Source organism: Daphnia pulicaria, chromosome 8 (genome assembly GCF_021234035.1).
Source record: "Daphnia pulicaria isolate SC F1-1A chromosome 8, SC_F0-13Bv2, whole genome shotgun sequence".
NCBI lineage: Eukaryota > Metazoa > Arthropoda > Branchiopoda > Diplostraca > Daphniidae > Daphnia > Daphnia pulicaria.
This window is the reverse complement of record NC_060920.1, coordinates 15,058,156-15,074,307: the sequence shown is the minus strand read 5'-3', so window position 1 is coordinate 15,074,307 and position 16,152 is coordinate 15,058,156. Positions and strand designations below refer to the sequence as shown.

General features: G+C 45.2%; 1 protein-coding gene across 2 annotated transcripts in view; it reads left to right on the top strand.

Annotated features, from left to right (window-relative positions):
• Nucleotides 1-15,928, top strand: part of LOC124312148 (zwei Ig domain protein zig-8-like) — a 34,398-nt gene extending 18,470 nt beyond the window's left edge. The window contains exons 2-6 of one of the 2 annotated variants that reach the window (XM_046776638.1): nt 4,294-4,505; nt 5,597-5,819; nt 11,826-11,953; nt 14,850-15,018; nt 15,587-15,928. In XM_046776638.1, coding sequence (XP_046632594.1) covers nt 4,294-4,505; nt 5,597-5,819; nt 11,826-11,953; nt 14,850-15,018; nt 15,587-15,771 — 917 coding nt within the window. In that variant the 3' untranslated portion in view covers nt 15,772-15,928. The remainder of the gene's footprint in view (nt 1-4,293; nt 4,506-5,596; nt 5,820-11,825; nt 11,954-14,849; nt 15,019-15,586) is intronic. The other variant, XM_046776639.1, reaches the window with a different exon arrangement.
• Nucleotides 15,929-16,152: the final 224 nt, after the last annotated feature.

The window sequence follows — 16,152 nt, the reverse complement described above, 5'->3', positions numbered from 1 at the left end:
CATGTGCCAACACTCTTCACAAACTGCGCAGGATGATGCCGTCGGCATCAGTCGGGGTCTGCATAATGAAGTTCCGCTGGGAAAACGACGGCAGGCATCGGAGCAGGGCGTGGCTGGTGCAAGTGGTGGCAAGAGGCAGAGTATAGTAGGCTACAGTCTCCGGCATCTAGGTCATATCCGTTCTCTAAAAAACACTTTTAAGAACTTTCCCCCTTTACTCTGTGACACAACACGCAAAGATGAGATGATGATGTAAAGCTCTTCGCCCGGCTGCTACTGATGCTGTCTAACTCCAAATAGAGTTAGACGGCTCTCTCACTTTCTTGTGAGAGGAGGCTTTTGCCTTTCTGTCGCTGTGTGTGTACATATTATACACACACACAGGTCCTCTCAATATACACACGTCCCATTTTTGCCTAACAAATAATCAACAGGAAAAGGGCCCGACATTGTGTCACGTCCAATAACAAAGTCGTGTGCATCTCGCTCCCGAACCAAGTCGCTTTTGTTCGTACCCGCTCGCGCTGCTGCTGCTGCTGCTCCGTCCTGAAAATGACGAAAACACATTAGGAAAATGGGAAAGCCGCCGCCATTCCTAATGGAGGAAAAAAGTAGACGACGGGGCGAATCAAATTCTTTCACAGACTCGTTGTCATAATGTCTCTCTCTCTCTATATCTAAGTTATTATAATACAAGGGAAGGGGAAGGAAGGAAACGGAGGACAAACAAAAGGAGTTGATGGCATCCGCACGCTGCTCCCGGAGGCTTACACACTATGATGATGAAGACAGCGGCCGCGCGTTGGGACAACTACGCTTATTCCCGTTTGAACTGAACGAGGCGGTCCCTCCGGCCGAGATATTTTTCTTGTATTAGCCCGTGCACGGGATCTAGGGGGGAAGAGACGTGACCAAATTACTCCCGAGTCACCTGAAAGTGGCACGTGCCAATCCATCTCTAATCAGATATCGTTTTCTTTTCTTATTCCTCGGAACTTCTCCTTTGTTGAATCTGCGGCCTCCAAGGCGACAATACAAATCTAGAAAATTTAATATTCTGCGACAAGGAAAAGATTGGCTATTATGTTAGGTTATGCATTGCCTATAAGCGAACTCGCTTGTCGTTCAACGGATGCGAATTTCCCAGTCGCATCACATGCGGCTGGGAATTGCTAAACAAACCCCAAAACTTTTCGTCGTCATTCGAGAGGGCTCGGAGGGTCTTCCATCATTATTTGATTACAAGGAAATAACCGAGACGCGTCCGTTTGTTGGCTGCGAGTTCGTGGGATCGCTCCTAATGGGCGTCGGGGCTCTAGATTTCTTCGGCCATTGCGCGCAAACTTTTTCGGCGGAAAACTTGCGAAACAGAGGATGGCGGAAATGACATCATGAATAGACAAACGATTCCCCGAAAGTGAGGTTCCATTATACGTTGGAGATCCATTCACCATTCAACTGGCAGTCGTCATATGTGCAGTTATCGCACCGGCCACTGTGTGTGTGTACAGTGTGGCCTTCTTCGGAGCGCGATACCTTTTCTCCGTATAGTTTGGCAGCTTTTTTTCCAACTTGGGAAAAGTTATACACACTCGCTACCGTATCGAACAAACTCGGTCACACACAAACTCTACACTATACGTCCAGTTGGCCTGCCGATGTGTGGTTCTTGGCCCCCCCACTAAGCTGTATACGTTTCCAATGTTGAAGTAGAGTAAATACCAAAACACCACAGCACCGACACCGCCGGAAAGTTGAGCCCAAGTGTCGAAAGTATATGTCAAACAGAAATGCGTGAGAGAAGACACACAAATATACTCCAGTATATAGTGCATAAGGAGCTGGTGGGCAAAAGGGCTGTGTTTGTATACTATATTCTCTTAGACTGTTTGCCGTTTCAAGTGGATTGGAAGTTACACACACAAGGATTAACGGCTTCACTTAATGGCTGATTTAATCAAGCAAAGTGCTCGATCCCATCGCCGTTCCGACGTCGGAAACGATCAAATCAACACTAAATTTGCGAGAGCCGAGTCGTTTCTTTTTTTCTTTTTCCTTTTCTAAACGTTGCAAATGGAACTGCCGCTGGGGCGCTCTCTGTCTATATTTGTTGTTCTCAATTCTTCTTTTATTTCCGCTGTTTATCGATCTGTGGGGAACGGATGAGCGCTTAGACGGTCGTCTTTCCGCACGCAGGCCAGCGGTCGGGCGGCGGCTCGAGGGCCCGTGATCGAGATGGAAGAATAAAGCGACTCGGAGGATCTATTCTATATAATATGATGGGGTGTGACTTACGACAGGAAGGGCGTGCACGCCATCCGCTTGGAGACATTCCGGCCGCTTGAAACGAAATTTTTATTATTTTTATTTTTATTTGTATTTATTTATTATTTGTTATTTTATTATTTTTCAATTCTTGTGGGTTGTAAAAGATTTATTTGCCGCTTCTTTTAACGCCCGTCACTTATAAATACGGCCAAGATTTTTCATCCCTTCTCAGCCGGTTGTTGATCGATTCCGCACGTCACTAGAAGAGCGGAACGGAATCCAGTGGGCGCCGACGGACGACAGGGAAAGTTGCTGGAATTTGATGATTACGTCCAGTATATAATTCAAGGCAAACATTTAAGCCTTTGCAAAAAAAAAAATAGGGAAAATTCTCTCTGCCTTATTGGCTCCAAAGACTTTTCCAATTTTTTGTGGGCTCGTCTCTGTGTTGCCGAGTGCTAATCTTAGGAGGGGGAGGTCCTGGGCTCGATTGCATTTTTCAATATCGACAACATCGCACTAATCTTACGAAAGAGAAAAAAAGAAACTCGTGCGCCGGGCTGATGTTTGTGTTGTACATTTATGAAAATAGATGGGCGGAGTGAAGGCGGAGAAGGAGCGATTGGGTTTTTCTGCCTCTTGCAGCTTTTTTCCTCCCATCTGACACCCGTCGAGGATGTGCAACCTCTCCTGGGGTCGATGAAAGTGACTGTTTATAAGACACGGCGGATCAATACGGTTGCATCGTTACGGCCGCCTAGCTCGTCGTCCCGCTCACGTGTGTGTACTGCACGTTACAACACTTGCACATGGAAGACGACAACTATAGCCGTACCGCTGCTGGTGGGCACACAGGGAGAGCCGGCGGAGAAGGAGGGAAGGTGTGGGAGGATTGAACCGGTCGTCCAGCCGGCCGTGACAGACGGCGACAATATTATCTCCTTTGGATAGTCCGAACGCGGCAAGCTATACAAAGAATGATGGAGGAGAAAGAGAAATATCACAACAACAACAACAACAACAACAACAAGGGCCAGAAGATATATTCATTTTTCGCCCACTCTCAAATCAAAGAGAGAAGAAAAGAACGAGAAAAGTCCCGAACGACCGAATTCATTCGCAACAAAAAGTGAAGGAAATAAAAATAGGACGCACACGACAAAAAGGCGATAACGGGAGGGAATAAGTTGATGAGATTGTTTTGTGCGTCATCTCTCCTTTTATATAATATATGGACTCGTTTGCGCTGAATGTTTCCAGCGCTGCGCGAACGAATAACAGAACAAAAGCAATTGGCAGAGAAATGTGCGCCAATTTAGGACAGTCACGGCTACACCAATATGGGCGAAAGGAGCTCTACCCAGTTACATGCCTCCTATTTATATATACGCAACCGAAATTGTGTTGCGCAATATTGAATGGCAATTGTAAATACGCTCATGGGTTTTGACTGTGTAATGCTCTTACAGAGTTACATATCCGTTTAGCATTCAACAATCTTAGACTATATCTCTAATTGGATAGACGGCAGACAGGAGGGGGGCAAGAAGTGAAATCTGCTGAATCCGTTGAAGCGCAACACATGTGCCGGCCGGCCATAGAGCTGACCATAAAAGACAAAAGAAAAAAGGTCAAGCCGATTTCCCATTATGCGTATCAAGATATTCATTTCTCCTGTCGGCCATGATTTTCAAACTCCCGCGTTTTTTGAGTCAATCATAATTCTTTATTTTTAAAAAAAGCATTCTTTGGGATTCTCGATTGCGAGATCCTCTAAGCTCCCCCCCCCCCCTTTCTATAAATAGATCCCACTTTTTACTTTGTTGATACGGAACTAGGGTGTGTGATGTCGAGTGTGTAGGCTCAAGCGTAACAACACACAACTCACCTAGAGGATAAGCAAGCGCGCGCGTGCAGACACGCACCGCGTCGTGTGTGAGCTCCTTATTGCGTCTCTAAACCATTTCATCATCACTCAGTTGGGTTTCTTTTTTGTTTCTTGTTTTCTCACCGTTGATGACGCAGGTTTGTGCAGCGACGTGAATGAGCCAGCCGCCGCTGCCGCTGTCGCTCCCTCCTCCGAGTGGGCCATCGTCGAGTCGAGCTCTCCACCCGCAAGTTTAGCAGGAACGTACGTCGCCGACGCCGATTTCGACGTGATGCCCACCGAAGTTCGTGTGGCGGCCGGCACCACGGCCTATCTCAGCTGCCGGCCCCGCAGCCTCAGGAACAAAACGGTAATTTTTTGGTTTTGCCGGGTTTTGCCTTTCAAATTTATCTCAATCTCTTTAGAGTTTGAACATATTACATATACTAACAGAATCACAGCAGCTATGTTACATAATTTGACCCAGAGTTGGCGGACTCACGAATGTGGACAACATTGTGTGTATTAGTCTACTGCGGACACAGTGCTGCGTCTATTTATTTCCGAGATATGAGCGCACGCGAAAAAAAATATGGGGACGTGATAAGAATGAAGATTGAACGGAAAGTGATGAGACAGTCCTACGTATTCTCTTTTCGTTCGGGATTTTTTTTCCTTTTTTTTTTCTTTTATTATTAGTATTTTTCCTTGTACCCTCCATTGTTCGCAAGATTCTTTTTTTTCCCCTTTCTTTCTCTCTCTCGGGGCGGAGGAACATTCATCATACATCTCCTTGTCGTTTAATATGAAGAAGAGAAAGTGAGGCCGAACGAACCACCGAGTCGGTCGGTCGAATCCAATGTCTAAGAGAAAAGGATGGGGGGGGGGATGAAAAGGGAAGATGCGGAGGCGCATTTTGTAGATATGGCAGGAACCGGAGTAGAATATCGTCTCGATCGACAAAGAGAGAGAATGGGAGAAATAAAAAAGGCGGAAAAAATAGAAGCAGCGACGTGTGTACACATATCTTTTAGTCGGCGCTGCTGACGTCTCGTACGGGGGGTTGACGTTCAGCCATCGATTGCATCTAATGAACCAGTCGCTTTCTTCCCCTCCCTCATCGTCTATTGATGTGCAATTTCTCCGAGATTGTTGATTGTAGCGAAGGGAAAAAAAAAAGAAGGAGTGTGTATACAGCAGCGTATTCCAATAGCCCATTACTTCCGCCTAGCGGTCATCCGCTGATCCGCCGCGACAATGTCGTTCTTCCCGTTGGCTGCAAACGTTCGACGGAAGGAAATGGCAATCAGATTCGGTTGGAATCGAAGCGAGAATCATCACGATTTCGGTGTTATTAGACTAATCATCGTTTTAGCTTAATTGTTTGTTGCTGGTGTATATAGTTTCAATGAAGACAATTGACAGTCGTTGAAACATGCCGTTTTAAAACACAACGTCCAGTGGTCTGTGCAGGTCTCCTGGGTCCGCCACCGCGACCTCCACATCCTGAGCGTCGGCCGCTCGGTCTACACCAAGGACGGCCGGTTCTCCGTCTACCACCAGCGCCACACGGGCGAGTGGACCCTGCAGCTGCGGAGCGTCCAACTCAAAGATTCCGGACTCTACGAGTGCCAAATCGGCACCCAGCCAACCAGAAGCTATTTCGTTCATCTCCAAGTAGTCGGTAAGTTGGGTCCATTTTGTTAACCGTCATTTTGTTTTGAAAAAAACCCTTTTCCTTGCTCGCGAGGAATTCAATTCCTGGAAAACGATTTGCCAGCAACACAACAGGAGCCGATTCAACGATGGCAAATAATAGAACTGTTCCATGATTTACGATCCTTTTTGATAATCTTCCCTCTCAAAGTTGTTTCTCTTGAATTCCTTGAAAGCGGCCAGTGCAGCATTTTCTCCCGATCGGGTGGGGGGGGGGGGGGGGGGGGGGGGAAAGAAACGGACGTGACGTCATTCAGCCGATAAACGTTGAAGGCGACATCCGTATTCCGTGTGTTTGTCCCAGCTTGTATATTCCTCGGCGGATTGTGTATACTAGTAGTACTGTATATGTACCATATATATATGTAGACACACCTTCCGCTTTGTCTCTTGCAGCCGACGTTGAACGATTGGAAATTCATCTGTAGAAGAAAGAAAAGGCCGAGAGAGAGAGTCTGTTGAGGGATTCATCAAGGAGATGAATAGCTGCTCTCTTCTTTTCTTTCTTTCTTTTCGGTATTATATTTTTCGCCGGCGAATCTATATTCCGAATGCGTTGTGTTTGTGTGTGTGTGTACGGCAGGGCTGGACATGGCAGGGTCTGTCCGGGATGGTCTTCTCTTCTTCTTCTTCTTCTTGTGTCTAGTCTCTCTCTCTTTCTCTCCTATATACATCCGCTTTTCGATTCCGTTCGTTTCGTTTTTCTTGTTCTCGTCTCTCTCGCCATTTCTTTTCTTTACTTAGGGTGAGGGTGGGGTGGGTGGTTTGGGAACATGGGGATGCGTTTTTCATCAGACCGCCCGCTGTCGGCTGGACTCCTGAACTCACGGAAACGAATCACGTCCGACTGGTCTGACAGCCGGAAGAATCGAGAAACGTGATGAAGAACTTTTACCCTTCTTTTTTTTTTCTCAGCAGAGAGAAGATTATTTTATTGGGTTTATTTATATTTCTTATTTTTTTTTTTGGGGGGGGGGGAGGGCTGTATGATTATGGGTGGTGGGGCAGCAATGGGAAAGAAAAGATGTTGCTCAATTCTTTTTATTCCATTTTCCCAAGCACGCGATGAAGGTTCAACATATATACAAGACGTATGTGTGTGTGTGTGTGTGTGCGCACTGTACACACACACACACATCACTTGTATAAAAGTTATAGAGGAGGAGGAGTGGTTCTCTGCCGACTCTCCGCTAGCCCGGCCTGCGCCCTATTCTTATTCCGCCGGATCAAAAAGAAAAAGAAACAAAAGAGTCAGAAAGTGGGGCAACCAAAAAAAAAAAGAAGAAGAAAAGAATAGACGAGTATTTCCCCGACATCCGGGCGTGATGATGCTAACCCACATTTTCTTCTTGCAAACGGCTCCTCTGTGGGAATACCAAGTAGGTCTCTGTCTATGTAGGTCCCAGCTCCGCTATAGTATAGACCATCAACTTTTTTTGAGATGGGCAACCAATCCGCCGTTTCTCCCTCTTCTTGCCATCTTTTCCTGTATCGATTGAGATCATCTCGTCCGCTTCGAATGTTTGTTTCCTTTTCTGTCTTCTCCTCCTACACGCACACACATACACCCTAGTGGTCTCCAATGTCCCCTCCAGCAAAGTCATTGGCCATCCTATATTATATAAGGCGCCAGTGTTATATCACCTCTTCTTTTTATTCTTCCTTCTCACCGCAAGGTGCTGTTATATATCGAACCACTTTTTTGGTGTGGGTGTGTGTCACCGTTTTCTACAGCAGAGCGACTGGGTATGGTTGATCGAATTGTGGTGTGTCACGCCCACGCTAGACTTGCTTTTAGCTTCAAAAGGAATTCATTTTTATTGACACGACGCCCGAGCGTCTCATCTTTTCTTGTGTCAACTCGACACTGACACACACACACCCCAGCCATCATCCTGAAGCACCGCGCACTATCAAACTTGACGGTTGAATTTTTCCGTCTGGAACCCAGTGGTTGTCTGTGCGTACTGTGTAACCTGTTCGTGACGGCAAAAGTATTTCTTCCAGTTCGTTCCAGTGTTGCTGGCGGAATTCCGTTTTTTTTCTTTTTTGCCGTTTCTGTGGTTCGGTGCGGAAGATTCTTCCGAGGCGGAATCGAGTGCGGAAGGAGAAAAGGAAAGGAAAAAAGGGGAAGTAATCGTGCGGAATAATCCCATCCGGATTCATTACGAGCCTTTAAGCTGCTGCTACTGCCAGAGTGTGGACGAGAGAAAATGAAGGGGGTTGATGCGCTGGATGGCCAATAAAATAAGGGGAGGGGAAAAATTCAATTATCTCGTCCGTCGGTGTCAATTTCGATGATCGTTCATCATGCATCAGAGCGACGTCAGTGACAGCATTGCCAACCCAACGAAACGGATCGACCCCCCTCCCCCTTTTCCCGCACCTCCCCCCCCCCTTTTTTTTCTATACACCACTCCTCCGTTTCTCTCTCTCTCTCACTGTGCCAATTATACGAATATTGGGCATTGGGCGGAAGCGAAAAAGGGGTGGTGAGGGGTGAGAGTCTTTTATGTCGGCCAACTAGTTTAGCATGTGGAACTTATATTCATGGCACTAGCAATCGTTAGTCACGTTCTGACCGCTCGGTTCGTTAACCCATCCGCTTTCTTTTTTCTCATCCGCCGTGTGTGTATACACACAGTGGCTCACCACCAACACCCAAAAGTTTCGCTCACCAACTTCTTCTACATTTGCGTGCCAAATATTTCGTCCACAGGGACGAAATGTCCGAAAATTGAATTTTAAAAAAACCACGCCGGGGCGGAGCTATCGGTCCGCTGACTCCCGCAGTCTACACTTAGATTTTTTCTGGGGTCTGCTGGCACGTGTTGACTCGAGAATCGAATTTTATTTCTCTCCCCCCTTGCGAAAAGAAAAAGTAAAAGCTCTTCTTCTTCCGCGTTACATAACCACCACTCTCGGGTCCCGGCGGGAGTGGAATAGAGTGAGGGGAGAGAGAGAGAGCAACCGACGGCATCCAATTGATGTCTTCTTGTCATCCGTTTTTTTTCTCTCTCTCTCTCTCTCTCCAGGAGCGATACACGGTCGACTTGCCTGGTCGCCGTCTGTCTATTTGTGCACGACCGAAACGGTTGTTAGGTGGAAAGACGACCGCGAGATTCGCAAGATTTATGGAAGAACCCCAAAAAAAAGGAAAAATATTAAAGAATCGAGATTTCACGAATAGAGAGAGTAGAAGGAGGAGGATCGTGTTGTCTTTGAGGGGGAAAAAAGCAATCGAAAGGAGAGGGGGGCGACCGTATCCTCACGGTCTGTTGAGTCGAATTCCCATCTCGTTCTTTACATCTTTTTTTTTTCTTCCTGGAAGATGAACTGAGACACAAGAAGAGAGCGGCGGCACACACACAGACAAAGCGGAGAGCGACGGAAGGAAATAACGAAATGGAGGGGGATATGACTGCTGCAGGTCTTATTCCCTCCCAACCTTTATCTCTCTTCCGCTCGCGACAGATTATAATGATGTTCGTGGAAGGTGAAAATAAAACTCCAAAATAGAAGATGGCCGTCGTGAAAGATACGATTCCATGTTTTTGGAATGACGGAATTTTCGAGAACTTGACGCAATACGGACTGGCAACGGAAAATGTTGAATAATCAAGATGAATGCTTTGGCTTTGGCTGCTGCCGCTGCTTGAATAGGCCCTTGACTACCGGCACGGTCTGCGTAGTTTCTTTTTTCTTCCCTGGACGTCATGGAGAAAAAATACAAAGGACAAGCGCAATCAGTCCGACTGCTAGCTACTTCAATATTTACCAATATTGCCAGGCAGCAGCAGCAGAAGCAGATGGATGGACGGATGGGGGTTAGATTCCGCCAATCGTGACTTTTTGCTGCCTCTGTTCTCGACGAAATCGATCGCGCGCGGCCCATCCGACATGATTTTGTCCTTTTTTTTCTTTCCCCCGCGTCGCTCTCCAGCTTGCTTCCGACATTTCCGTCGACCTGTTTCATCCGTTGCCATGTTATCAATTGTGTGTGTTGTCGTTTCCCCCGGATGCACCGGGCTGGCGTCTCTACGGACCAAGATGACACCCAGAGGAACACGACTCGCATCGGCCATTCCGGCCTCCCCCCCAAAAAAAATAAAAAAAATGAAAGTTTCGCAAAAATAAAAAAGTCAGTTGGCGTTTCTTTAAAAGAAAACAAGAACTGCATAAGCTATCGGGCAGATGTAGGTATAAAAAGATCGTGTTCCCCTTCTAAGATATTTCATTCATCGCATGACCGACTGTTGCGCCAACAACCCTAACCTCCTTTTTCGATCTCATTTTCAAATGGAAGTGGCGAAGAAATAAAAAAAAAAAGAGAAACTCATTTTGCTGATTAAAAAATAAAAGGAAATCGAAGAGGGAAAAGTGGTCGAAAGTTGTAAAATAAAAAAATTGGGACTAGATAAAATAATAATAAAAAATAAATAAATGTTGAAGAGTGCCGCTGGATGCGGCGCCCATGCATTTTGAATGGAGTGTCTTATATTTCCAGCCGGGTGTTGCCATTCAAAGGCCGTCGAGTTTGATGTTGTCGTCTCTCATTTGATGAGCGCCTTATTGAGCGAATGGAGAGGAAGAAGAGACACACATATCAAGGGCAAGGGTTGGATGGATGGATCTCTCCCAATAGCGGGACGCCCGTTGGATGGGGTTTGCCGGGTGGGCTGTGGCGTATTAGATAGGTGCGGCAGAGTGGCGGCCAACAAAACGAAGACGAACATCCGACAGCAATTCGTTCTGAATGCGTCATTCGCGACGGACGGGAATTTTTGTTTTTCTTCTTCTTCTTCCTTTGCCCTGGATTCGCTTTAGCTGGCGCAGCTCGGGAGAAAAAGGCGGCTGATGGCATTAGCGCTCATCCCTCCCCTCCCCCCCGCACACTGAAAAATAAAAAGGAAAACGCGCAGCAGTGACGGGCTGCGACGGGCTCCCGACCTATCGGGACTGCTCCCTTCAACAACCGTGTCTTGATTCAATGTAGTTTTGGAGTACCCCCCCTCCCCCCCCCCCCCCCCCCCCCAGAAAAAAAAAGAAAAATAACGTCTAATGCAGTTGCCGTTGACAGCCGAACGCCGAATTTCTGGACGAAATAGTTGGAAGAAGACAGCAGAGCTTGGCTGTGTGCTCCCAAAAGTGCCACACCCTCACGACTCATATGTCTGGCCGCCGTCTGACATTTGTCATTAATCAACGGGACAACCTTGATCAATATTTCACGATCGGGGCTGTCCGAGAAAGTTGACCGACCATAGCCTCGTTGGTGTGTCTCTCTCCTGTCAAAAAATAGAAAAGGCACTCGCGAAACTTATTGCTGTTGGGCCGCCGCTATCGCAGGTCTCTCGCTGAATCATGCGCCCTCTCATAGAGGTCGGATTTTATTGGAGAGATTTGGAAATTGATTAGGTTTTTATTCTTTCCATTTTAGAAATCGATTGCGCACCGAGACTCTCTGTCGGCGGGCCCGACGACATTTCCATCAAATAGACAATCGATTTTTATGCATTTAGAATTCGTTGGAATTTGTTTTATTTGAAGAGATTTATAAGATGAAGGCGTGGTCTTCATTTCAAATGAATATAAAATAAGAAGAATTCCAATATTCTTTTTTTATTATTATTATTTTCCTTCGCTCCCGCACGCAATATTGCGGGCGTGTACAATTGTTTAAATATTTAAAAAAAAAAAAAAAAAAAAAATGTATAGATATGTCTACCCGCAATAAGAACGTTAGACAAGATGTTGCATTCCGTGTTGTTTCTTGTTTTACTGATACCCGTACCCCCCCGTCCGCTGTGTGTTCCGTTGGGAATGTCGTGCGACGCCAAGGGAAATCTTGCGTCAAACCAATACTACATTTTCGTCGTTAGATTATTCGGACGCCTATATTTTTCTGGAAAAAAAAAACCTTTTCGTTCTTTATTTTTCTGATGATTTTTTCTCGTGATGTTTCAATTCGCAGAACCGACTACCTCGATTTTTGGCGGGCCGGACATGCACGTCCACGAAGGAAGTCCCGTTAACCTCTCCTGTCTCGTGTCGCAGGCCGTCGGCCAACCGGAATTCTTCTTTTGGTACCACAACGGACAGGTAAAACAACAACAAAATAAGTTTAAAAGTTTCTATACATGTGTTTGTTGCTGATGGTTTTCTATTGTTTCTTATTCTCACCGTCAACTGCGAATCGAATGTTAAAAATAGAAAAGATATACACTATGCGTGACGTGCTTTTTTGTTTTATCCGTTATCTCGTTCACTCCCCACTCCCCACTCCCCCCTTGAGAATTTTATGCATCTCATTATCAACCATTTTTGCTTCTGTTTTTTTTTTCTTCTTTTCTTTCCTAGACCACTTCTTCCCCATGATTCTTCCCTTCTTCCCCTAACATGATTCTTCTTCCAACTGAAAAATCACGTTGCGAAGACCTCCCCCTCGCCTTCCCAACCTCGCAGCAGCTCTGCTGTTTGCATTTTTAATGAAGCCACCTGGCTCTATCGATCGGCCAATCTCCTTCTCTTCCGCCCGCCCCTCGTCTGTTTTCTAGACTCTATATGCAAACGTGTCAACTGGCGACCGACTCTTTTCAGTTTTTATTTTATTTTTTCTTTTCTTCCCCATCACCAGTCCGTCTCTGCTTTTCTTCTTCTTCTCCATTCCCAGCATTTGGAGGTTACATGTCGACATGTACATCTAGTGCGTCTATAGTCACGGCACTTGGATCTTTCCCTTTTATTTCCGGAGAGTCGGGATCGCGTCAACTGCAATGTCTACATATATGCAAACACACCAAGTCTGATGGCAAAGTTGAGTTTATGTAGTGCTGTCGTCCTGATTGTCGCGCTGACTCATCTAGGCCACTCTCATTTTAGATCGTTGCAAGACATCCACAAGTTCGAAGTTCATTTTTCTTCTTTTTTGGGTTATTTACGTTTGATAAATTTGGAGAAGGGTGTGATGGGGGCGAGACTATTTTCCTGTTCACGTTCCCTTCCATTTGCCGGCCCCGATGTCCGTTTGAACCTCGGCTCCCATCGCCCGCTGCGAGTGTTGTTGCGCTTGCTAATTGACTCGGCGCTCATGAAGGCAAATGGAATGAAGTGCTCCGGGACAGTCTAGTCGGGCGAAATCCACAGACCCAGCACGACATGTTGGATATATATACACAAGGCCTTGATGAATGTTGTGGCACACGACTCACTCCAGTTTCAGCTCAAACATAATTCTTCTTCTTCATTCCTATTCTTCTTTTTCCCCCCTTGCCATTCTCATCCTCATCCTCCTTTTCCCCCAAGAGTTTAATTACTCCCCAAGAGCCAATGGGCTGTCGGGCGGGGAGACGAAAAGGGGCGACCCGGAGTTTGTTGAGGTGTCACGGAACGTGATGGATCGTTCATAGCTCCAAACACACGGAGAAAAGGAAGAGGGGGGTTGGGCAGCAGCATAGGCATAACAATAAGATGCGTGGGAATAAGGAAAACAAAAGGGCCTCCAAAAGTGGCAAAACAGCTCCGAATAAAAGCTATTGACCGGTTGCACCCAACGGCCATCAACCCTTTGGCCTCACTTTGTTTTTTTTCTTCTTCCTCCTCCCCCTGTAGCTCACAAAAGTATAGGTATATATATATAGGGACAACAAGCCATAAAAACATCCCTTTTTTTTTTCTTTAAAACTACCCCCCCCCCCCCCAAAAAAAAAAGTTAGGTAATAATGTTTATCAAAGATATATTGCAATTGGTTGCGATGCAGTAAGGCGACAGAACATATACTACTGAAAAGTATACATGTACACCGTTAGATTATGTTTGCCATTTAGTTTTTATCTTTCATCTTTTTCTTAGTTTTCGATGCTTTGAGATGGAGAAACTGAGAGGAAATTGAGGACGAGGGTCGCGGGGGATATTATAGCCCATAATAATGGAATCGTTAAAAAAGAAAGAAAGAAAGAAAGGGAGTTTGTTGCGTCTACCGTTTCAGTCGTTAGTTACGCCAATGCCAATAATTTTTCCCCATTTTCTTTTTGTTTGCAGTTTTTTTTTTTTTTTTTTGCTTATTATTCTATTGCCGGGTGGTTTTGTTTCTGCTCTCGGAGATATGGCGTGGGCTGTGCAATCGTTCGATTCCATCGAATCAAGCCCATTATCGCTTAGTAGACAAAGGCTACGATAATTAGTGAAGAAAAAAAAATAAAAGTTCGTTTAGCCATTGCCTGCAGCATTGCCAGGTTTGCATCTATACGTTTCAGCTTGACTGCGTTGCACCTCTCATGCTCGAGATGAAAGAAATCGGTAAACTTTTGATTTGATGCCATCAAAACGACGACTTTGTAGACCTTTGGCCGTGGTCTCCATATATGCTGTCGATCGGAGCATAATCGGGCTGGGGAAAAAATATATTGAATATTGGGAGGAAACAGCAGATGAACGTCACTAAATCGATACGTTCCTCAAACTACCAATGCGTAAGAGTAAGACTATAAGGAAAGGACATAAATATAGCTATACAGTCGTCGTAGTATTACATTCGTGTGGTTTATTGGACAAGAGCAAAAAAAAAAAGAAGAGGAAAAAGGATCCTGTAATCATTAGGGACTAAAAGGAGGACCATATATGGATGACAAAAGAGATGAACAGGAAGAAAAAAAGGTCCTATACCAAAACCAAAAAAAAAAAAGAGGTTTCGCCAATTCGCCGACTCATCTCGGAGCCCCGTCATGCAACACAAAAGAAATCCTGGTGCCTAATTGAACTATTTGTTGTCGGGGTTCTAAATACTTTGGGCTGTGTATAACGACGGCGCTGTGTGCCTCAATATACTACAATGTGCCTCAATATACTACAATGTAATATAATCTGTGTAGCGCGTACAATATGTGGGGCAACAAACACACAAATACGAAACTGTTATTCATCCAGTTATAGACTCCCACACTAGATTCTTATGTATCATGTTTTTCTTTTTCTTTGATGATTTTTTCTCGAGTCTAGGTAATGGAATTTGGCGGCGACAGGATCGAAAAGCGCCAGTATTTTGCTGAGACGGATGTAACAGTTAGCTCGCTGCTCATCAAAGCCGCCCACGTCAGCGATTCAGGCAATTACACTTGCCAGCCGGCCCACTGTCCCCCAGTATCCGCCAAAGTTTACATTCTCAAAGGTCAGTGGTAGTCTAACCCACATCGTGTTTTTAGAGCTCATCACATTATTAGAACGTGACTCGCTCTTATATATTTATCATTCCTTTAGTGTGGAATTCATGCGCAATGTTTCATTTTTAATTTGCTGCCCTTATTCCAATCAACTCCCCACTATACGTATTCATTGATCAGCCGGACTAATTCATCGTCCGACCGCGTTAACTTGATAAATTAAACGTTCATCAATTTTGGATCACCCCGCTTAACTGACTATTTAATTTATAATGATTGTTAATGACGACTATCGATTACCACGTTACCATGGGCTACCGCACATTTTAGATCAATGTGAATAGGTCAGATGCTTATTATCTCTGCTATCGAAAGGCACGCACTTAGTATTAAGTTTAAAACATTTAGCCACAACGTTTAGAGTTTGTCTTGACAACGTAACCGCATAGATAATATGGTGGTTGAAAGCTTTGACGTCCATGTCTTGTTTTTTTTTAATTTAAATAATGTCTGCCATAGAGATAAATGCCAATGTTTTTATCTTCTCTCTGATATATTTTCGTTGTCCATCTCCAGGTGAACAGCCGGCCGCCATGCAGCGCAGCGGCAGCTCTTTGATGATGAACGCTGCCGGATATTGGTGGAGACTCTCGCTCGTCGCCGTCGCTATGTGTTATTCGTCGTACTCTGTGGGTTTGCTGTCTTTGCCGATGTCTGTATTTGTACTTGTATCCCTGACTACTGTTCCCAATCTTGGATAACCATCAAGCCCAAACCAAATTATTCTTCTCCACCAATCCCAAACATTTTTTCCTCCACCCACCCAAACCCCCCTCCCCCCAAAAAAAAAAAGAAAAATTTAAAAATGTGAACATAATATATACAATACACTGTCATTTAACCTAATAACTATCCAGCCATTGTTGACGTTTCATTTTCTCTATATCTTGCCAACATTTCGTATCTATAGCACAAATATGTTCAATATTTTTCCCGTCGTAAAAGTATATCCTGATGCGTAGGTGCGCTGGGTAGACATTTTCTACCATGAAACATTATAATACCGATGATACCCCGACGAACTCGTTAAGATTGAGAAGTACGAGGAGTAGGTGGGCCATAATAAGTCCGCGTAACTGAGG